At 36.5% G+C, this 26168-nt stretch overlaps 1 protein-coding gene across 2 annotated transcripts in view; it reads right to left on the bottom strand.

The window, feature by feature from the left end:
* Positions 1-26168, bottom strand: part of CACNA1D (calcium voltage-gated channel subunit alpha1 D) — a 171041-nt gene that overhangs the window by 104855 nt on the left and 40018 nt on the right. For both annotated transcript variants that reach the window (XM_066195629.1, XM_066195628.1), the window contains exons 4-5: positions 5108-5247; positions 1204-1346 (exon numbers count right to left, since the gene is read on the bottom strand). In XM_066195629.1, the coding sequence (XP_066051726.1) occupies positions 1204-1346; positions 5108-5247 (283 nt within the window). The remainder of the gene's footprint in view (positions 1-1203; positions 1347-5107; positions 5248-26168) is intronic.

The raw sequence follows: 26168 nt of genomic DNA, 5'->3' as shown, positions 1-26168 counted from the left end.
AAATCTTCATAAGAATCTAAAACTTTCCATCTAATTAGTTCCTCTGTTAATAAATTTTATATCATAGAAGTCAGTTCTTGAAATGTGTCACAAGAACCAGTGTGTGCTTTTATAAAGAAAGGGCATGTAAGAAGTGTGTGCCTGAAGGTCGTTCTATAGGACCTTTAAGAAGTTCTGTGCTAAAACAAAAATTTTGTGGCAAGTTCTGAGAAAATGTGCACTCAGCCAAGTGTAGAATTTTCTTCTTCCTCTGGGGAAAAAATATGGAAAATACATTTTTAATCTGACCAAACTTATTCTTTCATCATTTATCTCTTTCCAAAATACTGTATTTTCTTTTTTTCAATTAAACATTTACCCAACTTTTGGCTTTTTCAAAATGAGCTAATCCCAGACTAATGACGCTGCCACAGCACCAATGAGAATAAAATATGCCTGGTTTTTAACTTGACAGACTTCCTCTCTGACATTTCATAGGACTGCTTCTGTCCTCACTGAAGCTCTTTTGCCAAAAATCAGTAATTTCCATGTAACATTCTGCGATATTATAAACACAGAATTAGCTTTTTTCCTTTGAATGCCTTGGAAAGAGCTGAACTCGAAGTCGTGAACCTCATGTAGCCCAAATAGCTTCAATAATTAATAAAGCATTAAAAGAAAACAGGAAATATCAGAAAATTCAATTGCTTTCTTAAACAATATTGTTCTACTTTTTAAGTTTCCTAATTTATCTGTTAGCTCTGCTGAGACAAACAGAAGGCATTCATGTGCATTGGAGGGGGCAGGAAACATGAAATGTGTAATGTGCTCTAGCATACGCTTATGAACATATAAACTATTTTAGGACCACCTACACTTTCAGATGTAGGGGTTTAGAATAAAAAAAAAATCAGTGTTTTATTTTCCGGTGTATTTGCATTTTTACATGTAATTTACTTTTATATAAAGCTTCTAAAAAGGAAGTGTATTCCCCTGTCTGCTTATTGAACTGTGTAAGGAGATCATACACTGACTGAATTCACAATCCCTTCCTTGACTTGAAATAGGGTATCATTCTTCTTGAAATTCTCTTTATACGCATAGCCAGATAACAAAAACTCGGCCTTATCCCATCTCATTCCTGCAGCGTCTGGAAGAAGACAGGTCAATAATCAGAGCAGTCACATTCCTGATTGCAATGGAAATAAAGAGAGCAGAGCTTACTGGGCACTCCTGATACAAGTCGGAGAGGTCGCAATACACGAAAGGCTCTTAGGGCTTTGACATCAAAGCCACCAGGTTTGCCACCTGAGTGGCTGCCACCATCTGTTTCTTTGGTTAATTGTTCCAATATTACACTAAATAATCTAGAAAATGAGATGAAAGGTAAGGTCATCACTATCCATTTAGCACACAGTCAAAGATATTGCTTAGGAAATTAGTTGAACTGCAAATCATTCTGCAAAGCTGTTCAGATGTCAAATTGAGAGGTATATTTACACATTAAATCATGACAGACAGAACTATGAAGTGCAAGACTTTATAATCCCTCTAGGGAATGAGGATCACACAGTTTCAAATAATTTAGCATTCAGCTTATACACACAGTTTGCTATTTTCAAATAAATGAAGCTACTTTGCCACTTTTGTTAAAACATTTTAGCTTTAACATTTGGAGAATTAATCCTCCCTTTAGAAGAAGAAATAGATAATAACAAAATATATAACTAATAAACCATCTGGCTTAGTTTTGGTGGAATACATGGACTCCAAGTGGCACAGCAGTACAACATTCTATATACAGTCAGCAGAAACTGAATATTTTAAAAATAATTAGAATCCACCATTTAATAACACCAAAAAGATGTTTCTTACACATAATACCTCTGAGGAAAAATATATTCCCAGATGGCTCATTTATTATATTGTATTTTTTCCCCTGCAGAAATGAATTAGTCATTCATTAGGATAGTTTGCAAGACAAGACATTTATTTTGCTTTCCCACTTCTAGCAGCAATTTAAAGTGATGCATGTTCTTGAAATCCAAATTAATCTTGGGTTTATTTTAGTTTGGAGCTCCATATCAGATGCATGTGCTTCTAGACTGTCCCTAGACCACACAAACTGTGTTATCCTTTGCACAGTCTGTGGTTCAATAGTTGCAGAGCTGCACTTCTCCTAAAAGGATTATCAAGTTAATAGAGTTTTGCAATCATGAAAAAAGTTTCACACTCGTAAAGAATGCCTGAAATGTGCAGGGTTTTCGTTTGGTCATGAAAAGTTTTCACAACTCTGGTTAAGAACTCTGTCACACTGGATAGTTGCTTGAAATCATATATTATTTAATAGGTTGCCTAAACTAGATTATTGAAGGCTTTACTCTCCCCCAAGTAAGCAGTTGAGCCACATCAGTCAATATCCATCCCTAGACTGCTTCGTTCTGCTCCAGAGGAAAACTCAGCCCCTAAGACTCTACAGAAGTTACAAGGAATATCAACAGCCCACATACTGTTAGACCAAATCCAGACATTGAATATCAGGTCCTGATTCAGCTCTAGGATTTAATAGAAGTATAATTGCAGGAAAACCAACACCTCAATCATTTCAAGAGCAACTATTTGTGCTCTAAAGACAGACATTATTGAAAAGACTTCTGAATTAAGTCCTGAATTCAGGGAACCCTTCAGTCTGTCAGTTCATACAACATTCAGAAAATTAAAGGGCATAGGCAGGTGCTATGAAAGCTTTCTCTACCAGGACCTTATTCTTTCACAGAAATCAATGGAAATTACATGAGAGACCATGAGGTAAGCAGACTACTCAAAGTAATTCATACTCTGATGGGTTACAGAGAGAAGTGACAAAGAGTAGAAAGCGTCACATTCTACATCAAAGTCTACAGCTCTGTCATTTTATATTGTCCAGCTGAAACTAGGACCTATGTCATTCCTAAAAAGCCATTAAGGTATAAATCTACTGATCATCTTTATTGAAATTTACATTCATATCCCTCTACAATTTACCAAAGATTAAAGGCTTAATTAAGATTTGATTTTAAAAACATCTCTATATGTGTTTCCCTTTTGCTTGTAGAGATTTCTCTAGGTATAATTAAGATTAATGCAATTGGATTCTACAGCTTCTGCTGAGAAAGCAAATTTCAATACATTCAATAGAGGACATTATGACAGCTCTTTCAAAGCTATTGAAATGAAAAGCTAATGAAATTTCTCATTGAAGCCAGTCAAATAGAATCTGGTCCAGAAGGGATTCCATATCCACCTCAGATTATATATGAAAATCAATTTTTCACTGGGCTTTTATGTATTAAATAAATGGGACTCATGCTTGCTTAATCATGCAGGTTGTGTTCTTACTGAAAGAACAAAAATGTTGCTCACAGTTTTGTCAGTGTGTGACATGTTAGGAAAGGTCCACCTTGTCTTACAGGTAGGCTGATGACAACCTGCAGAGGAGTTTATACTCCAAACTTTTGGATTTGAATTACAACTTAATCCTAGTGTGATATTTTTAGGCATTTGATAAGATATAGTCTCTTTTTATTTGTATTTTCAACAAATTCGGTGTGAACATTTGACCTAACTACATTTAGCCTCCAATAATGAGTGTTTTAGGAATTAGTGGAAAATTTTTTAGTTACCATGTATTTAGGACACAGCCAAAGATAGAGGTCATGTTAATTAGACTGCTCCAGGGTTACTGTAACTCCGCGGTCACTTGACAAAAGGGAAGATGTCTATTCAAGTGACTGCTTGGCAAGGGAACAGAGCTCGTGTGTGACAGTCCCCAACCTGCCCACCAAGCTTCCCCTTCAGGCACAGAGACCAATCTGTTGAGAATGACCTGACCTGATGAAAGATCTATTTATACACAAATTTTAGTCCTGGACCAAAACTGCCTGCATGCCAAAGTACTGGCCCAAATACAATCTTCTCAGTAACATTTAGTATCTCATAATCAAATAGTTACAAATCAGGCATTCTTATATTCACAGTACTTCCCCGAATTTAACAATGCTTTACCACAAATTCCTTTACTTAGCATCTCCTTCTTTCCCTTAATGCAGTGACAACTTAAAAGCAGCACACACTCTAATTTCTGAGCCTTTCCAAATGCAGGCAATCCATGATGTTGTTTGAATTTAAAAATGAAACTAGAATTGCACACTGGAAGCCAAGTTTGCTACAACATACAAAGTTACCCATGGATAATGCTCTCCAAGTTCTAGATGATATATTTTTTCGCAAACAAAATTTACGTTACTGGTTAAACAGTTTTTAACATAATCTCCATAACATTTAGGAAATTGGTGAATATACATCTCAAGATTAATTCCCTAGATAGCTAAAGGTAGGATTTAATGAAGTAGGACAACCTCTGACATAGAGTTGCTGACACAAAAATAATTTATCAATAAGTAGGAGCATATTATAAGTTTCACTCTTCTGAACCTGCATGAGGCCCAAGCAGTCCCTTCTCTGGGGCAAAGAAAAAACCCTCCAAGGTTTCCTGATAGAGCATGGTGCACAGGGTAAAGAAAAAAAGGCATTTTTAACACGCATTCTACCACAGGCAAACCAAAACAATATCTGTGCCTGGGGCCTGACATGTAGCACCCAACTTTATTCATATTTTGGGAATATCAAGGAATCACTGTTAATTCTGTCCCCCCCAACCACTCTTCTCCACTTTGAAACATGTTTAAAAGATATCTTTGTGAAACAGATGAACTCCACATAATTGCAGTGAAGGATTAAACAAATAAATTAATACTAATGTGTAACCCTTAAGGGATCAACATATGGAAAGACACCAGGAGTTTACCTTGGAAAAGTCAGATGGAAACGTTTCTGAAAAACAACTCTGGAAATCTCCAGCAGACCTCAGAATTTCCTGGGAACTTCTACTATAAACGCAATGCAGTCTATAGTCACAGATAGCTTGGAAAATTTGAGGACTTTTTAAAACTTTTTCACTCAGTCCATGCTTCTACTCCAAAGAAACAGAAATCCAGCATAGGCTGCTACTCACAGCCAAACAGAACTACGACTACCTCACTGTAAAGAAAATTTTAAGTAGTCATATAATGGAAGGTAAGCTACTTACCCTACTATTACTATTACAAAATCCAATAAATTCCATCCGTTTCTAACATATGCATTGGGGTGTAATAATAATCCATATGCTATAATCTTCAAAAATGTTTCAACTGTAAAAATTATCAGGAAGGCATATTCTACTTTTTCCTGCAGAAGACAAAAAAAGTATAATGAAAAGACAATGAATGTAACAGCTCTTTTTACTATTAACAGTTTGCAACAAGTGGGTACTGATCAGGACTAAGGAAATACCTTCATGGCAGTTTATTTCAGTTTACTTAAATGCATAACACATAATAATAACTGTACTAACAAGGTTACAATTACATAATTGCACTAGGTTTTCTTATTTTCACATTCTGTGAGAGGAAAAAAGCTGTTTCTGCAAACATGGAAGCACACTGTACCTTTGCTTCAGCAAACAGTCCCATCCAGGTCAATAGGATTCTCTGCATTCATTATAACCAGAAAATGCTGTAGAACAGAACCCTAGAAATACCCTTGGAAGGTAAGCAGTGGTATACTTCCTTTCACTACTCAAAAAGTTTTAATTTTGCAATATTTAATTTTACACTATCTCACAACTTTTTAATCTTGATATGGAAATTTGCATTGATATATTCTCCCTTCCAGATCACCATTTTACCAAAATTCCTATTTCAGAACTATATACTGATATCTTTTCCTAGCTAATTAGATACTTTAGAAAGAAGAAACCCAAAAATTATTATTAGCATGCTTGATTTGGTAAATTGTAGAAGTCACCACTATCAAAACAGAGCAGTTAGCATCTCTTCTTTTTATCTTCAGACAAGATCATTTCATTATTTTCCATAACATTTTGTTTACTTATCTGTTGCTACTCAAATATTACAGCCAAGAATAAAAGGCGCAAAGAGTATGATTCATTTTTTAAACTTGTTCAGGAACGCATGATGCTGCTCATTTATCACATACAAGGTTAATTACATGACTGTAACTGCTCAGTCAGGATTACAATCTTCTACTATCATTACTCAAATAGAACACCAACATTATACACATTATACACAGAAATACATTATCTGTATTTGTTACACACTAAAAGCACATTCCTTATTTGTCACACAGCTTAGCACTTTCATACACAACCAAAGGAAAAACCAAACCTTAATCATTTGCAACTTAAACAAAGATCTTGATATTCTTATGCACTAATTTTCAATTTGGGCAGCTAGATTTTTTTTCCTGCCAGAAAGGCCATTTAGGATGGTTATGTATATGACAGGGTATATCCAGTTACAAATCTGACACTGGTGATTTAATAGAGGCACAGGATTATCAATAAATTCCTCTCCAGATCTTTACCTGCAACAAGCACCACCGTGGGATCACTGTGGCAGGTAAGGCTCTCTTACTGCAAAGCAAGAATCCCTGGATCTACTCTCCTACTCAGCTCAGTCCCATACTCCTGGCTTTTTCCCCTCTTTTGAGTACACTTCATAAACACTGTGGAGCTTCATCCAAGGGTTCTCAGCTACTTTCCATTTGGGGTGAGATCTTTCAACCCAGTGAAACCAATGGATGTCCTCCTTCTCCTCAAACTTACTGAGACTTCTTTCAAAATTGTCCCTTCCACTTACCCATTGATTCATCACCAATCAACAAGGACAGTTGCTAGATAACAAGAGTGAAATGGCCTCATACAAGAAATGTGAATGCCTTGTGCACCAAAATGCATCAGATCTCTTTGGCTAGAGAGCACCACAGAGTTTAAAATAATATGAATAATCAGCATTCCTGAGAAACACACTCAGAAGTGCTTAAATACAGGAAATCCTACCACATACACATTCCACAATAACAGCTATTTCTGTCACCCTGCATACAACTAAATTTGCAGCTTGGTTATGGGAAGATAAATAACGTAGGAAAACATAAGGATGACAAAAATATTATGGTTGTCATTTGCCATGGGCAAAATATATATCAAAATCATAGTAGTGAAAGAAAAAGTGAGAGAAAATATGTATGTTCCATATATGCCAAATTTCAACAGCTTCTTTACTTAAAAGGAACACAGGATCCAGGACTGGATGGGACCTTTTGAGATAAAACAACCTCATGGGTCCCTGTGTCCACCATCCTGCTTTATAGGCAACCATGTAACTGAACTCCATCCATTAAAGTACCAGTTCCATCCTAAAAACCATCTTTGCTCTTCACTGCTCCCCTTCAAAAAATATTCCAATGCTCTTTGGGCTAAACACCAGCCCCGGTGCCAAAGTTACACAACTTTGCTAATGGTCACATAGCCCTGCAGCTCATTTTAATGGGCTGTTCAAATCTGAACAAACAATGGAAATCTGTTCAACTCTGCCTTATCATTTACTGTCCATCTTTGAAAAATAATATTGGTCTTATTCTGGCTTATCTCATTTCATTTATAGAAGCAGGAGTGTTTCTTATTTCCTAAACAGTATTCCAAACATTCCATTAGAACCATATGGAATGTATGACAATCTCATTTTTAAACCCACCAGTGGGCTTAAGGTCGGTGTGTGCCACTTTGCAGATGGACCATAAGAAACCTTGACAGCTGCACCAACAAAAGCCACATGAATCTCAGCAAAGAAAAACGGGCAGTGCTGCACCTGGGGTTAAATAATCCCACACCTGTACGGGCTGAGAAAGAACCTGGAAGTCACAGTGGGCACTAACTCAAATATGGCCTCATTTAAATCAGACAAATTCCATATCTTCACTGTTCCGTTTTTCCTGCCTTCCTGCTTTCCTCCCTTTCATGCTCTCACAAGCTCAATGTATTTATTTATTTTTAAAGCACGACCTGTGTCTTCCACAGAGGCCAGATGAGTGACTTGGCCCCATAGCTAACAATATTCAAAGTACAAGGAAGTGTGCTTCCTTTGCAGACTGTTCGGCTCTTTAATAAGTAGATATCCTACAGATGTTCTCACACAAACTGCAGCGTTAACAACCCTGCTCACCCTCAGGAAGGTTCTGGAGGTCTCTAACGCTTGGGCAATTTCTTGCTGGTCACTATGGACATCGATTTTTGCCTCTGCAATCCTGATACACCTGGCGGTCATGCATCACCTTGTATGTCCAGAGCTTAAGCAACCACTACTCAAGAGTAAATAACATTTAATTTTCAGTATTAATGAAAGAGTTGCAGAGGCAGGGTTAGTTTGGGAAAATAGAACTAAAAAAGTAAGAGATAAATTCATAATACAGACTCAAGACTGCAGTTTTAGCAGGACATTTATCTGCTCTCTTTTCCTTCACAGTGGAGAAACCGTATTTTGCTCAGATTAGTTGATATCTTTAAATGAACACTTAAATTCATTCAAAATGGAAGGAGGAACACTAAAAAAGAAGACAACTAAACAAAATAATAAGGAAATACCTAAGAGTATGTATTGAGTGCTAGCAGAAGCAAATCTCTATTAAAATAAACCAATAAGGCAGGTTTGCTTCTAAGAAACTGCAGAGATTAAAGCAGAATTTGCAAATAATTTCTAATATCTATTATTGCATTTAGTTCTACATTGCATCATAAAATTAGCAAAAAAAAGTGACAGCTGTAAACCTAAAGAAGATATGAAGCACAATATGTCTGCATTCTGAAGGATCTAATCCTGAGGCTGTATAGATTAATAGTTGTTTGTTCACTGATTTGATAAAGCTAGGTCATCTCTCCTTACAGGCAGCTGATTCCAGCAAGGCTGTCTGACACTTTTGTTAATGCTGCTCAAAATCTTCAAGTCTCAGCAATCTTTTCCTGAATATATGATGCAACAGGGCTGATAAGATAAACTGCCTTTTGCATAGAATCCATGAAGTTTGTGTTTAATATTGATCATGGAACACAAAACAAAGGCTACCCTCACCCTATGAGTTTAGGTGGAATCATGAGAACTTCATTTCCTCAAAAAAAAAAAAAAAAAGAAAAGAAAAAAAAGGGGGGGGGAAGCAATAAAAAAACAAGCATTTGCTTTCTTACTTTAAGTAAATCAGCTTAGCAGAAACCCTGTTGCTCAGGAAATCTTTCTTTCCCCCACCCTAGCCAGATGGTGTACATTAGTCATCATTTATTATCTTCATATTTTCAAAATCTCTGAAAGAAATATGCAAAGCTACTGTTGCATGTCAGCAGGTGACACACCAAAATTCTGCATTTACGTGAAGATGTTTCACTAGATAACTGTTTCAAACTAGTAAGTCATTGATTTGAAAAACCTTAATCTATTATGCTAGGTAATTAAGTCTTACTACATTAAAATGTCTATTCCCTTAGCATCACACATGGGAATTATTTCTTAACTGAAGAAATGCATTTTTGCATCCAGACTAACAAATGTGCATCAGAGTAAAAACTGCTTAGCAGACAAAGTGTCTCAATTTAAGCAAATAAAGCAGACTGATCACTTTCTGAAGTTGAGACACAACACAGGATACTTTGACATTATTGATTTAGGGATCAAAAACAAAAAGGAAAAATCGCATGCTGTTTAATAAGTTGTGTGACTGATGTTTTGACAGTATCTTTTTGACAATCAGCCATTTTTTCAAATTCTGGCACTGTGAAAACTCTCTATAAGACAGAAAAGTAACTTGAGTTTTGAATTTTAAAATATAATGATACAATTTTTCACTTTGTACACCTGTATCCCCCTGAAAATCATCTGTGACATGCAGCACAGTAACAATTAAAAACCAGGAAAGTAAACCTATTCATTCCCATGTGTGAAAAAATGTTATAGCACTTTCCCAATACAAAAAATTAAACACAAATGTGATCCATACACCTGGCAAAAAGAAATCTATATACTGGCCTTTATTTCGTCAACTTTAAAAGCAGAAAAAAAGTAATGTACTACCGAGATTAGATGTGGAATTTGCTCTCAATTTATTAGAAGAATTAGAATTATTAATCACTCAACAATTTGCTGATAAATATTTTAACTGTGCTTTTATATACATAACAATAAAATGGAGAGTAAGTTTGAAAAACATTTTTCAAGGATTTGTGTTCTGATCAATCCAGTTAAATCATTTTTCACCATCCTCATCAGTCCTGACCCACCGGAGGGAATACAACCACTCCTCTCTACTTTGTCTGCATTCCCGTCCTCGCAAGTGCAGCTTTGCTCCAGATAGTGCACTGGAGCAACTTTAGAAAATATAATTACGTACACAAAATAATACTCCTTTAACACAGACCTGGGCAACAGACATTGTTTCCATACTTGAAGTGCACATTTCACGTACATGAGACCTTTTACGTTTGAATACATGCAAAAATCCAGGGCAAGACTGGGCAGGAATTTGGCATTATGCCCAGAAACATCTCCAGTCTTTTGAGGGGCTTTCTAGGACACTATCACATTACTGCAGACCCAGATGCTCTGGCATTTCAGGCTGGTGCATCTGATGGCAAGGCTGATACTTGGAAGGCAACACCAAGAACAAACTCCATACTTAAGTGTAGAAATAAGTCGGTGTTAAACAGCATGAACATTCTTACACCAGTTCAATATTAAATGGACGGGATTTCGCATTCCTAGTACCACTGCCAAGCAACAAATCTCACTCGCAACATTTTTACTGTTTTCAAAGAGAACACAAAATCCTTTCATCTTTTTTGAACTGAGGATTCACAATCCCATGGTCTGGTCACAATTAACAACACTTGCCCCCTCTAGATCTCAAGCAGGCACTTGTGCTTGCAGGAACAGAATGTGCAATAAGAACATCTCAAATACTCAGAACAGCAAAGGAACAAAAGGGATGTGCAAGCTATACGCTGAGGTGTGATTAAAATTAACTGCAATTAAGTTTCCTAAAGTCCCTTTTTATCAATGTAGTCTGAAGGAGCATTCGAGCACTAACATCACTGAAAGAGTACCTCAACTTCAAACACAGTTTTAGTTTTACTTTCATCGGACAGGTTCTGGAAGCCAGAAGTAGGTGAATAAGCAGAGCATATTTAACACTGATTACCTTTTACATTATTTCCTGCAATCACTTCCTCTAAATGCGCTGTAGACCTGCATTTCCTCCTTGAATGTGATTGCTTCTCATATCTTAATCATGTATTTTGCACTTTACGTTGTAACACAATAATGGAGATGTAAACACCTCTGTTCTGTAAATAAGCATTTGTGCAGAGAGAAAAATGTTGCATCCAAATTACAGTTTTTCATACAGATTACAGGCAACTCTGTGGAGCCAGACTGGTTTTATCTATGTAAAAGTTCTATTTACTACACATCAAGTAACTATTTTCTGTTCAGAAAGAGAAAAAAATCCAATGTCTTTGTACTGGAACAAACAACAAACATCAGGCACCTACTCTATGTGTCCATTATTATATTCACCATTGGCACTGCCTTGCACACCCTCATAGAGGCACAGATAACCCTTCTGCTTCATATTGTTGTGAAGAAATGATGTGATTTTGAAAATTTGATCATAAATAACTAAAAGCAAAACTGAACTCCTGCAAATTGACCATCTACGAGAAAGGGTCCACAAACCAATCACTTAGCAACGACTGCATTCTCGCAAGGTGTGAAAAGCAGGTTGTAGAAATGCCAGCAGGCATTGACACGTGACCTTCAGTCCTAAATCCACTTGAAGATCCAGCACAGTTTTCCAAAGAATTACACAAATGAAAGCAGACCAACCAAGCAACGAAGAATATACCTGGAATAAAATCCAATTTACTTGGGTGTCTTTCTGCCCTTATCTAACTGACAATATTCAGGAAAACAAGGCCAGCACAATACGTAAAAGAGAATATTTGTGTATACAGGCACAGTCTCATCATTTTCCTTACATAGTTGAATAGAATCAGTATCAAGTGATGAATTAAACCTACACCTAATCATAAAACAGAATTAAGGTTAAATACATTTTGATACTTTCTATCAAATTTATTTACTTGTTTATAAGAAACGGGGCTTTGGCCAGAAACTGGGCTATAAGAATATTAGTAGGTCCAGCTTAGTGAACATCTTCAAATTCTGAAAATTTAAAAATCAAGAGAATTTTGTAATCCTCATAAATTCATTCTGACTATGTAGAAACTCACAAGTAGAAAACAGACAGGAGCACTGACAGCATAAAATCCTCTCTCATATTCAGAGCAAGGTAAGTAAAAAAAAAAAAAAAAAAAAAAAAAAAAAAAAAAAAAAAAAACCTCCAAAAGCTAAAAGAAATTATTTTCCTTAAAAAAGAAAAAAACAGACCGAAATCTCACCAATCAAATCAAACTGTAATAATTTTGGCATTTCACAATGAAACAGATGAAAAAATCTGCTTTTAAAATACTCCTCTGTGAGCTCTCCCTGTATTTTTTGCTGATCTTACTTCAAAAACATATATTGAGACCACTTATGTGTTTCTTAAAATGTTATCATAAAATCTTTCAGCCCTCATAAAAATTTAATTATTTTGGTGATGCTGCAATAACCTGGATTTAAACCTAGCCACTAACAATGTCCATTTTTTCCCTGGTTTTCCAACCCATGTACTTCCTTCTTTGACCAACACAATCCTGAATTGCACAGGAGTGGCTCTCACACCAGTTCTGCACTCAGAACTATCATTTTTTTCTGTAGGTGAGCTTTGCCAAAGAAAAAGTCTGTCCCAACAGACCAACAATTCTCCAAGTGGCTCTGAAGGAATACGTCATACCAAATGAAAAAGGGAAAAAACCAAACAGGTAAGGGGCTTTTTGTGTGTTAGCTATTAATTCAGAGCTCTATAATGATCCAGTTATGAGTTTATGTGTTTTAAGAATGTCAAGGACTTTCTGTTAAATAAAGGAAAAGAATTAAAACAATATGGAGAACAGATTGGGTCTGTAGTGCTGTTCTGCACTGATAGTGTCAGCCAGGAAACAGAACAATGACATTCCTTGAGTAGGTGGTTTTTTTCCTTGATTTATTCATCTGATTGCAAATCTAATTTCCACTTTCATTACAGAAGAACTGGACAAAACCGATAGAATAGTTTCATCACAATGCTTTACTCATCAATCTGTCAGATATATGACTTCATTAGCTCTTTGCCTTTGTCAGTTTAAGAACTACATAATTATTTGTTAAGAACATACTCAAAGAGACTATTTGTTTTTCTAAATACCTCTAGTAGGATAGACTCTTGCATTATGTAAGGCTCAATAATTTAGTTTGGTGGGGTTTGGTTTGAGTTTGTTTCATTTGTTTGGGTTTGGGGGGTTTCTTAGTTGATTGGTTTTTGTTACACTGGAAAGGGTTTTACAAACACCCACCAATAAGGCTTTCGAAAACTCAAACACACTAAATCTATCCCATTTCCTGGTGTGACCTTGAGGTGAATACAAAGGAAGGACATGGTTAGGCCTGTTATTTCATTGGAATTTTTCTAATCAACCTTCTCAAGTTTCAAATGGAAGAGCCCCAGACCAGAGGTCAATCCGGGAGCTACGTGGTCTTGTGCTCTACTATTGCCCCTCACAAACCAGCAGCATCAAGAATAGCTTCTTCAACCCTCTGCTTTTGGAGAGCAGTCAACTTCCATGACCAGGATTGGGTATCTGTATCAGGACGGGCTACAGAATTAAAATACTAAAAAAAAAAAATTCAAGGGCTTTAAAATGTACTAGAGAATGTGAATCCCTTACACCAGTATAACAGTGTTAAAAAAATTCTTCAGAGAAATCTGTATTTAGTTCTAACCTTCTTTTTAATACATCCTAACATCAGCTCAGCACTAGAATTTCATACAGAAGACACTGAATGCTATACATGATGTGGATATGATGATTCCATACTGAGTGGAAGGTATGAGTGCTAAATAAGTTCCAGTGTGAAATATCTAACACCCTTCTGAGAACTACACGCTACACACTCTATTACCTCTTCACAATGCTTTTTTTTAGAAAGAATTTCTTGACTCCTTAAATACACTTTGATTTACTTTATGTATTTGTTAACAGGTAAAACAAAGTATTGCACTAAAAACTACTCCAACAAATCCAGATAGACTGTATTATTTATGAGCACACAACCTGCCAGAGCACTAGAAGTCATAAACTACAGAAATGTCAACAGCAATGTTGCTGATGAAACACATTTTCAACTAAAAGAGAAGGCAGGATAGAATATTCCTGGTAGATGCTGCCCAGAACAACATAAGAAACCAAAAAAATGCATTTATCCAAACTGACAGGAGAATGGTCTGCAGTAGTCACGAAAATGTTAAAGCACAACTTTCTCCTTGATTGTCTCAGTTTGCTGAACAAGTTCTCCTTTGCAGTTTTCTTCTCCTGTGGTAGCTTTTGAGCCAAATACTTGAGGTATCTATTTAATAAAAATTCTATTTAACAGTCAAAAAATCAAATAATGCACTAATAAAAGATTTAATTTTGAAAGAGTACCTCACAGTAAATTCCAGATACGTGAAATATAATGTGGCCATAGAAATTGGTATTTCCCTGAAGCAATAAAATGCAGGAAGATTCCGATTTTGTGTATCCACTAAGTACTCAGATAATTATGAAAGGAAAGCCCTCTATGTTCTTTCAACTTGAACACGAGCCTAAATGAACATAGAAACATTTTCATCACACATCTGAGGGTTAGATTGCTCTGGCTATTCCATAACAAAGAAAACGAGGATCTGTAGAGAAAATACAAGGGAAACGTGCTCTTTTGCCATGACAGCGTTCAACGGAAGCCCTTTGCTCCACTGCAAAACATAGAGTTCATGGAGAAGAAATATTAAAAGGTGGAATGGCTCTCTATAAATACAGAGGAGTTGCAAGAAAAAATTTAAAATGGCACAGCTAAACCAACAATTTGTATCTAGTACACAAACAAGACCCATGTATATACCTGCTTTAATTTCAGCAGCGCTCGGGTACGACACTGATCCACTCTTACAAAAATTCATTAAAAATTCAAACATTTAGATGGTTTCTAGTAATAGCACCACCTTGAAACCTTGAAGCTTTCCCGTTTTCTTCATTCTAACCATGGTTGAAAAGTATTCAAAGTAACCCTAAACGTACCAATACTGAAATAAAGAAAACCATGGAATACTACTGATACCAACTGCTAAGGTATCAGGGAAACTTGCCACAGTAGAAACAAGTGAAATACCTGAATAAATTTGAAAATATTTTCATCCATTTCCTCTGATCTGCAGATCAAACCTTAGTGATAAAAATCTTCAACTCCTGATACAAAGGAAAATACGAGTCTGCCTGTCCTAAAGCCACATTTCTTGTTTCTTTATGGATGAATAATCAGTTTTCCCTCTATTTTGTGGAATGTTGCTAACATAATTTAGGGTCTCTCCAGTGCCTGCTACAATTAAAATTCCAGATTCTGCAAATGCTTCTAAGTGCATCTTTGTAATCTCTAAGTTACAATGCAAAACCATTTTCTTCCTTCCATTCCCATACCATTTGGCATCCCAGGAGATGTATTTAGGTTTTGAATGTCTTATTTCATTTTCCACTTCTACACACAGAACACTTGATCAAGGAGATTATTTTGTTATTATTCCCATCTGAACTGCATCTAAGCCTGCTTTAATTTATTCCCCTATCTAGAGTATCAGTTTTGATTTCCAGAGAACTCACCGTCCACAACAATATATTCTTAAGTGCTCTGTCACTGCTTCAAGTTCACTGCTGTTTTGACTATAAGACAGTTTGAGTACACCAACACTTGCTTTTCTTTCACCTATAAAACTGCTTTCCAGCTGATATAGAAGGCCATAGTCCCTGCAATTTTTCTCCCATCTATTCAGTGGAATAGCCCCTAAAGCACATTTACAAAGAGTGTTCTTCAAAGTAATTACATGAAACAAGAGCCATTACCTTCCTTTTGGAAAAAGAAGGCTTTCCCTCCTAAAGAACCAAAGTCTCTACTATCCTCAAGTAGGCAAGAAAAAAAAATATTATTTTGATCAGATAAAAATCCCAGAGACCAGGAGCTAAAACCAAAAATATTTTTCTCTCTTCCAGCTATATGTACAGAATTTAAAAACCATGCATTTACTGAAGGTCACAGAATCATCAAGGTTGGAAAAGACCTTCAAGATCACCTGGTTCAAATATCAACCCACCACCACCATAATCATCCCTGAACCATATCCCCATGTGCCATTTCCAGATGGCTCTTCGAGAGATGGGGATTCCACCACCTCCCTGAGTAGCCTGTTCCAAAGCCTAACTGCTCTTTCAGTATTTTTTTCCCTAATATATAATCTGAACCTTTCCTGACAATTAAATGGCCATTTCATCTTGTCCTTTCTCTAGAGATCTAGTACAGGACAGCAATCTCTTCTAAGGGAGGTGTAGAGAGTGGTAAGGACCCCCGAACCTCCTTTTCTCCAGACTAAACCACCTCAGCTGCTCCCTGTAGGACTCTCTAGACCCTTTCCCAGCCTCACTGCCCTTCTCTGGACACACTCCAATGCCTCAATCTCCTTTTGAAATGAGGGTCCCAAAACTGGACACAGGATTTGAGGTAATTTGATTGCCTAGGTAAAGATATTTCACAGCCAGAAGAGCTGAACTGAAAATTCTATTAGTCTCCCACTGTTTCAGTGATTTGAAGACAGCTCTAAAAATTATTTGATTCTATTTCAGTGAGTGTAACTAAAATGCAAATCTTTGTACCTTAATGGCCTGGGAGTTGCTGACACATGGAAGTCAGTTTATACCACATATTGGTTTTAAAAATGACCACTGAAACACTTACAAATATTTTCACAATCCACTACTACACATTGAACAGTCAGTGAAAATATTGGAAAAATGAAGGTCCGAAAATTAGTCCTTAACATGGGAGGAAGAGTAGCAGGAATTCACACTCCACGGGCTTAATTCAGAATCACTTTGGGAGTCAGCAACCACCATTTTTTGATTCCTTTTGCAAACTGACAATTTGACATCACAAGTTTTCTACTCTGATTCCAACACCAGTCTCTCAAATTTGAAATGAGGGTCTTCATCTCTGCAGAAAAATTGACCAATACTCTGCAAATCAAGTCCTCAAAGTGCAACAAAATGCTTTAATTAAAGCTATTTCCTTTGCTTAGTGCTATCCCTAATTTATGATTAGCCAAAGGCACTGTTTTACTCATGTTTCGATGGAATACTTAGCACAGCGTGAAATAGATGGCATCTCCTCTGTAGCAAAAGTGAAAGGTTGACTTGTGCCCTGGGCATCTTTCATTTTTTGTGAAAGCTTAGAGGAAGAAACTGAAGCATGATAATTGAAGCTTGAAGGAAAAAGTAGTGACATTATAAGAACTGCTTCTGTCAAGTGATAAATATCCTGGAATACGATATATTTAATTTGTACAAATAAATCCAAAGTGTTAATAAAGATTAAAAGGTAGCTATGCCATACAAAATGGGACATGTTGGACATGCTGACAGATAGTAGACCCCATTTACCATTCCAAGGAGTGGTGCAGGTTACTATTGGATGAAAATAAAAAGGCTAATTCATCTAATCTTTTTTTTAAAAAAATACTTCTGCTTTTACATGTATTATACAGGACATATTTAAAAGGTGGTTTTCATGTTCTCCAGTGCCCAAGGCATAAACCTGAAAGTGCCAGTGGAAATAACAAATGATGTAATAGAAGTGTGTAAAACCTGAAGCAATAATACGTCGCAGTCAGAACCCAATGGCTCTGCTCAAGTGACACACACATTTGCACTCAGAAGTTTTGCCTTTTTTTTTTTCCTTTGGTTAAAGCTACCACAGCAGCATTCGCCTAGTGAGGTGTGTCAGAACTAATGTAGCTGAATGTAGTTCACTGTAATTGAAAGTAATTCATGCTGTCACATTTACTGTAACGAGAGGTCACATCTCCAGGGCCATAAATGTTGTTCACATTAATCGTAACTGACACCTTCCTCCTCCTTCAGGGAAATTCAGCCATATCACATGGCTTAGTTCACATCCTTTTTAAGGATCTGAACTTTTTTATGTTTGGCTGGTTTTGTGGTTTGTTTTGGGTTTATTGGTTTTTTTAAGGTAAAAACAGGCAAAAATACCAGCAACAAATTCTGCCTTGTGCATGGTGATAAAGTCATCTCACAGAAAAGTATGTAACAATAATTATAATTACCCCGATCTCCCAAAATCTTACAGATTACTAAAAATTGTGACCTAAAATCTGGCTATTCTGGAAACAAAATTAGTCCTTAAATTACAAGTACATACAGGTCATATTCTAAAAGAGCAAGTAAAATACAACACACTCCATAATGACCCCCTGGAGTACATGCATTAATTTCTTCCTAATATTTAAATATATTATGATTTGGGAACCATAAAGCCCCTCAGTAAACCATGTACTGATTTTGGAACATTTAAATTCCATACTGACCTGCCAGGGAACGTACCTCCATTCTCAACATGACTGTATATTTCAAACCTGATCATTCAGCTGGGACACAATTTTCTTTTTAAATGTTAACCAGTTATTTGGGGGGTTATACTGTGTAAGTCTAAATCTTTTGATCCCTATTTAATAAAGCTTCACACCCAAAGAAGGCCCTTCAAAGCACTGAATGCATGCGCACCCCATAATTAACACGATGTACATAGAGTGGAAAGCTTTTAATCTGTATGCTTAGTTTATCCTGAATTATAGTTAAAAGATGAAAAAGGTTGAAGAAGGAGAAGTGCAAAGGAAAAACACACTGGCAAAAGTACAATGTTCTTGTTGGCCAAACAATAATCTGTTTCTTAGTTTTGTTTCGGTTGGAGTGACTGAGAATCTGGATTTTCTTCTTGAAAAATTAAGTGGTATCTTAACTCAGAATTGAAAGCTTACAGTTTGGTTTTTTTCTAACAGATCCTTATGGCAACACAAAACAAAGTTTCATTTACTCACAACAGCAACTGATAATATTAATGATAAAAAGTTTCACTGATGACTCTCAGAATTACATATTAAAGAAGTGAAGAACATAAAAACAGGCGCACAGATTCACTTCTGTAATAATTTGGAATAATGTTATTTTTTGAAAGGCAGATTAGCCTTAAAGTTACAATTATTTGAAGTTGATCATAACTCCACAAGAAAATCAGTTGCTTGATTTCCTCTGGCATAAGTCAGTAATAATGCTGCTGAAATAAATCAGATGCATATATGAATTGTTGAAGAATCTACTCTGAAAGACTCAGGCTCACTATGATAGAACACAACTCTTCAGACATAAATAAAATTGATTCTTTCAGAAACCAATTTTTCTGTTGTCTGACAATGTCATTTAATTTTGGTGAGGCATCCAGCAATTGTGCTATTTTCTACAGTAGCATTCGGTATAGAGATACACAAAACATTGCTGTGAGCCCTGGAGTAAAAGTTGGCTGAATGACCTGAAACACCAAAACAACAAATGCATGACCTCACTGCAATAAAAAAGTCATATTTGGCTTATTCTTCTTACCTGTAATTAACATTAACTGTTACATTTTTAGCAACATCACTCAACATTTCTCAGAAATAAATCTAGGTTTTGTTTCCAAACAGGTAATCACTTCATGTTTTATTATTACCACACTATGGCATAGTATTTGTCCTGCACCAGTATCTACAACAGCCTCGATGGTGCTTGTTGTGCCAAACATATTACCAACAAGGATAAAAATATGATTTACATTTAAAGTAGTTCCTCATCTCAGCCTTAACTGCATTATAATTCATCAGTTTTCTACTCCATAGAACGACATATCAGCACTTCTACCCAAGTACCTCATTTATTCCTAATTTCAAAGGTTTTCATTAATCTATATTTTTCCAATATATTATCACTCACGAAAATAGCTCAAAAGTCACAGTGAAACTATATTCCAATAAATCACCATTGTCATTAATACCTCAGTGCCACAAAAAGTATACATAATTAAATAACTACGGGCTTTTCTAACTAGGAAAGTGACTTCTGCTTTAGAAATACTCTCTTTCCTGTTCTATAAAGAATAAGTCAGAAAGTAAAATTACATTTAGATAATAAAACTTGCACTCCTATTGAGTCCTATGAAATACAGCTACTCAAAGCAGGTCTATTATTCGCTTAAGACTCTTTATGTACTTTAATAAATCATCAATCACTAATTTCAAAGTTTTTGGTGAAAGGAAGCAGCAGCACTAATTAACCAGTCAGCCTAAATTCTGAACATGGTTTTGCAGATATTCTAAAGCTCATTTTTGTACAATAATTTCCTAAGGAATATACAGTGTAATACTTTATTAGGATTGGGGATAAATCAAGACAATATGCCAGGGAATTCAAACTTGCCCCTTTTTCCCACTTTATTTCTTCATTCTTTGCTGCACTCTTTTCCAGAAGATTTGACAGTACTGAAATGTGAAGCTGTGGGGCCAAATCCTGCCAAAATGAATGTCCTGTTCACTCCTACTGGAAGTCTGTTCCCATCTCTCACCCCTCTGGCATTTAGAAAGCTCTTCTAATCACTAATGTAACTTTACCCACAGCCAGTTGATACTCAGTTCTCCTTGTGCCAACACTACCCTTTAGCTAGAGCAGCTTTCCTCTCCCCCTCATGTTCCCCCACTGAAATTCTCTCCCATTCTTCAATTTTCCAAGCCGAAAAATGTCATGCTGTTAGTTCCCTCTTATGAAATAAGTTTATTTTACACAGTCATCCTATTATCCTTCCTCTGCACCTATTTATTTGAATTGATCCACAAGAGGATGATTAATTTACCCTCTGTCAGAAAGCAATTTCCACACTGTGACAAAGTATGCACATAAATCTCTTCTGTAACTTTAAGTCTGTTCCTATGAATCCCTCTAAATTCCATACCTTCAAATCCTTACTTTAGGGTCAAAATTTTCACCACTTGAACTCCATCAAAGAATCAACATTAGTTTCTCCAATCACATCTGACTGAAATCCATTACATTTGTTTTTGAAGCTCCCCAGACTTCCATTTCAGTAGGGCACCGTAAGCACTCCTTATTTATATATAAGTACATAGAGCTTCTTAACATTTCACATGTGGGGCCCTTTCCATAGGAATGCTTAAAAGACATCACTTTCCTTGGAGGAGAAAAGGATTATTTTGGTAGGTTAGCATAAAGTTGTCTTTTCCCTTGTTACATAAGCCTTGATGTCTGTGCTGTCAAGTATTTATCATGTCCAGAGTTAAACAGCATTGTCTTTTAAGTCAAAAGGAGTAGGCCTGAACCCAGAATCTGGAAAGCATCCAATTGTAGTAATGTTTTCTTCAGATGAAATATGTTGGGCAAATGTAAAGCCTTTTTACTACGGCTACAAAATATGGTTAGATTAGGTCTTCGGGCTACACACTTTGTCATTTAGATTCCATGACAGCAACAAGCCATGAGAGGAGCAGAGAGAAGTTAGCCAGGCAATCAGCTCCAGTGATTATTAAAAACTTGACATTTCTGTAAAAAATACTTCACATTGAAAGCAATAATAATTTTCTTAACCTTTACTTGCAGTCTTCGTAAAGTATGATTAATCAGGGGCTATGCTCTGTTGCTGTTTATCTTTCTGGGTTTTACTGCATGTACTGGCACAGGTTATTTTAAATGCTGTCCTTTGTTCTTTCCCTGTCTCTTCAATGTGTACCCTTTCACCTTAACTTGCTTTCCCAAAAATAAGAAACCTACTTCAGACAGAATCAGTCTGATAATACTTAGCCCAGGTGAAAGTACATGTTTTGAAAGTTAGACCACCAATTATTACAACTATTATCCCATCTGCTAAACAGGAACACTGGAGTACAAATGACATTTCATGCTTCAGTTAGGTTTTGGTTCATTATATAAGAAAGGGCAGCACAGATGTGTTATCAAATAAAAATAAATTACAGGGCATATTTTAATTCTGAAGAATTATGTGTTCAGACACCACTTATTCTTCTACTCCGGAAAAGCATAAAATGTCTCAAGAAAAGGCCAAGATAGGTTAGTTTAGCTTCTGAGTGATTCAGGGTATTTTTCAGACCAAAACCCCCACCCCTGGCCAAGCAGCACTCTGCTTCCTTGGAGGACCTGAGACACCACAAGCCAAGCCTGAAGTCAGGCAGCAAAATATTAATACAGTAATGGCACAAAGAAATTAACCTCCCATGCTCAGGACAGAAAATTGAAGGCAAACTTATACTAAGCTTTTGCCTCCCTAGCTTCCCTTCACCTCCAGGTTTCACCAAACTCCACAAAACTTTGGTGCAAAGCATTTTTGCAAAAAGGAAAGTAAAAATACACCATAATTGCATCGACACATTCCTGAGTGTGCTTGCTCTAAGCTAGAGAACAATACTTTGTGCTCACTTGATGTGACATTACTTAAGCCTTTGACAACAGGTAATGGGAGCTAAACTCCCATTAAGCATCAATCACATTTGTTAATTGGTTCAATGGAGTTGAAAGTAATTAATACACATGTATGACATAAAATGCATCAGAGACAGATGCATGCAGACGTATCTACCTTATTAACAGCAAAGTGACCATAAAAAGGCTGATTAGTATCAAATGCGTCTAGTTGAGAAACAGTCTTAAAATTGTAGGAGGAAGACAACAGCACAGGTTGATAACCCTCCTCCAGTCTGAGAGGGAAGTCACTGACTCTGCAGCTGTACTGATCTTCATGCCCAAGCCAGTGTGTTTTAAATCCACCCTGTGTATTCTGTAATTAAACCTCTGGCTGCAGTGAACATCAGCTGGACCCAGCAGTTTGACAGCACCATAAAACCTGGTATTGGCTGGCAAATCAAACAGTCTGAACCATAACACCATCCTGGCTGTCCAGGGTCTCTATTCCAACACCCAGGGATCGTATGCAGAAACAAACTCCACCGCTGCATACGTGGCAAGGATGAAATCAGCCACTGCAAGCCAGAGCAGGAGCCCAGCCCAACAGCACTCTCTGGAGCTGGGCCAGCTGAAAGGCTGCTCTGTGCAAAGCCTACATGCATCTTGTTTGCTTTATTATTTTAATGGTAGCTTAAAAAATACATAATACACAGCCTGTATATTATGGACCATATATACACACTGACTGCAGTCTGCATTTATGTACTATAATCTGCTACAGGTAATGCACAAACTACTGGTACAGCGCACGATGGAAAGTGCAACACTTTCCACTTGCTGTAAACACCAGTGAGTCCTCACAGCAGCTTGTGCTGGAAAGCGGGGAGAAAGGGAGATTTCAAGCCAAGCCCCTCAGCTGGGCTTGCTCCCAAATCCATCTAAAGGACAGTACAAAGATAGGAGAGCGTTCTCCTGCCCTTCAAAAATGAAGTAGGTCAATATGACCCGGCTGTGCTTCCTAACATGTTTATCCTGGCCAACCACTGCAGACTGCAAGGAAGACATTTCAAATATACATCCATCAGAAACTTTTCCATATGTCTGCTGTACCCTAACATATAGAGCCAGAGGAAGCAGGCAGAGGTGAGAAACTGAAATTGAAAATACAGAGCTGTTTTTATTTATATCTAAACTATTCCTGCCCTGATATTAATCTAGAGAATATCTCTTTGCCAGAACAATATAATGCTGATGAATATTTCTTGTAAAAATAAATCTATTTCCTTAATTTTTGCTTTCTACTATATTATCTTTGCACTTTAAAAACAAAATGCAAAAATAATTCTCCCCCACCCCAGGTGCTGTTAATATTAAAATTACATCACTAACACTCTATTCATAGTGATTTGCATGAAGTCTGGTTTTCAGCACAAAAATGGGCAAAGAGTCTGAAAATCCTGTGTGTGTGTTCAGTTAAGGATGAACACAAATACAGAAAGTTTATGTAAGAGAAGATTAGTAGAGGATTAAAACTTTAAAACATGGGTGAAGAGAAGGTTAAAACAGGATATAGATCCTATCACCTTTCAATCATTTGTTTAAACTCAATTTAGGTGCATAAGGGTTGAAATTGGATTCTTGAGATGTTCTTCTGCAGCTCCAATATAACCAACCACCGCACTCACAGCAAATCCTACCATGAGCGCCTGCAAAACAAACAGCTGGACAATCTGTTTAGCAGAAACTGAAAAAGCCAACAACCTCAACCTACTGACTGAACTACGGGTGAAGTTATTTTCTACTTAGCAAATATTAAAAATTAACTAGATTTAGCTAAACTTAACATATACACCAAAGTTTAGATACTGCTTTTAGCTGTGCAAAGATTCAGATTCAGCACAGGTAAAGGACTAAATAATAAACTTGAACTGAAGTGGAAATAAAAGATCATACCTGAACTTCCAAAAGAAAATAACTCTTTCAATCATAACTGTCTATTTTGTGCTCTTCTATGAAGTGAGATAACTGAGGAATTCAAGGAAAGAGTTGAATCCTTTTGGTTTGCTGAGTGAGATCTGCCCTAAATTCTGGATTACATGGCAGCAACCATGTAATCCTTACACTGTGTCTACCTGGAAAATGTCAGTTTAATAAAGTTTAGGTCAAGTTCTTCAGAATCCATCCTTATATCTGTCTTCAATCACTTGCCCAATCAGACCAAGTTCTTAGTAGATAACAGTAACTACAGTACTTGAATGCTCACAATGAAGCATCTGATGACTTGCATGAAGACTGCCTGGATAGTATCATTTTATAGATAAGGAAGTCTGCTTCAAGCAATAAATTCACTTTCTGTAAAGAATGCAGATGGTTAGATACCAACAGGATAAATGATGTACTGGCCTTACATGAAAGATTAAAGCAAGAAGCTACTCCATTCATCAGCTATGCAAGAGATATATTTTTTTAGCATTTAATTAGCAAAATAGTATTTATTATTATGGTATCACACCTACATACAACATATTTCACTGTTTCACTGTAAAAAAAAATGGTGCTAGCTATTTTGTGTGCTACCTTACCTCAACTACCTCAACTTACCAAAAAGTACATTTTAAAATATTCATAAAGTGCATTTAAAAATATTCATAAAGCTATGATAACATTTTAAAATATAGTTTAAGACATTCCATCCCTCAATAGTACTACATGTCCTGAGACTACATCCTTAACTTTCTGCAGAATGGATATTCTTACATTGATTCTAAAATCACAAAGCAGAAAACCCCCAAAGTGTTAAGCTGGGATGCTCTCCCCTCAATATTTTCATAACTACCCCACAGGAAAGCATTACAATGCCTAAACACTGGATGCTCTGCAGCACTTGTGTAGTCATTACAATACTTTGAGTCACTTGACAACTGCACGTAATATTTGTACTTCCAGTGACAGAAGCAACCACTATAATGTACTTGTAATCAAACTGCCAACACCAAAAATCAGTTCCAAATTAAAAGTCATTAGCCTACAAAACTTGAAGATAGAGGAGAGGAGAAAAAATGATTCAAAAATATTCATTAAAATGTTATGTCTCAAAAGCATTATTTTTACTGTAGTTTTGGGGAATATTTTTGTAACATTTTCACATGCATTCATTTAAGGTCCAGAAATCCACAGCTGGGAGATCTGAACCCATAAGGCCCCATGTTCTTCTGTTAAAAGTCTGCTCAGAGAATCCAAACCCTATAAAAATGCGAGGACTGAAGCTGTACATTTACAGTTTATCCATGCAAGTTCAGAGAGCAGTAAAAATTTGATTCACATGAGATATGGACATGATCATATGTATCTTCAATTATTCAGCATGGAGCTTATTAAAAAGTTAGATTTCTGGAGCATGTCAGATCCCTAGCAGGCCGAAAAGACAATACCTGCCATGGATGAAGTGTCACTGGAAAATTTATCAAGTGAAAAAAAAACATTTACTAAACTCGAAAGAGTTGCATGAGTCTGCTCGACTTGGGAGTGCAGCACCATGTGCACATGGCGTTTCTGGTTTAGCACTTTCAGCCCCCAAACCAAACTCTATTTGCTGGACTTTGACTTGGACGCTAAGTTTTCCACAGGTCCTCATTTTACATTAATTCTACATACAATGAAATACTTAATAGTTGCACATTCAGCCTGTGACAGGATAAAAAATGTGGGGAAGGACACCGACAACCCTTTT

This window comes from Chamaea fasciata, unplaced genomic scaffold (genome assembly GCF_029207755.1).
Source record: "Chamaea fasciata isolate MVZ Bird 193981 ecotype frontalis unplaced genomic scaffold, bChaFas1.0.hap1 SCAF_13, whole genome shotgun sequence".
Taxonomy (NCBI): domain Eukaryota; kingdom Metazoa; phylum Chordata; class Aves; order Passeriformes; family Sylviidae; genus Chamaea; species Chamaea fasciata.
This window is presented reverse-complemented; position numbering and strand designations above follow the sequence as displayed.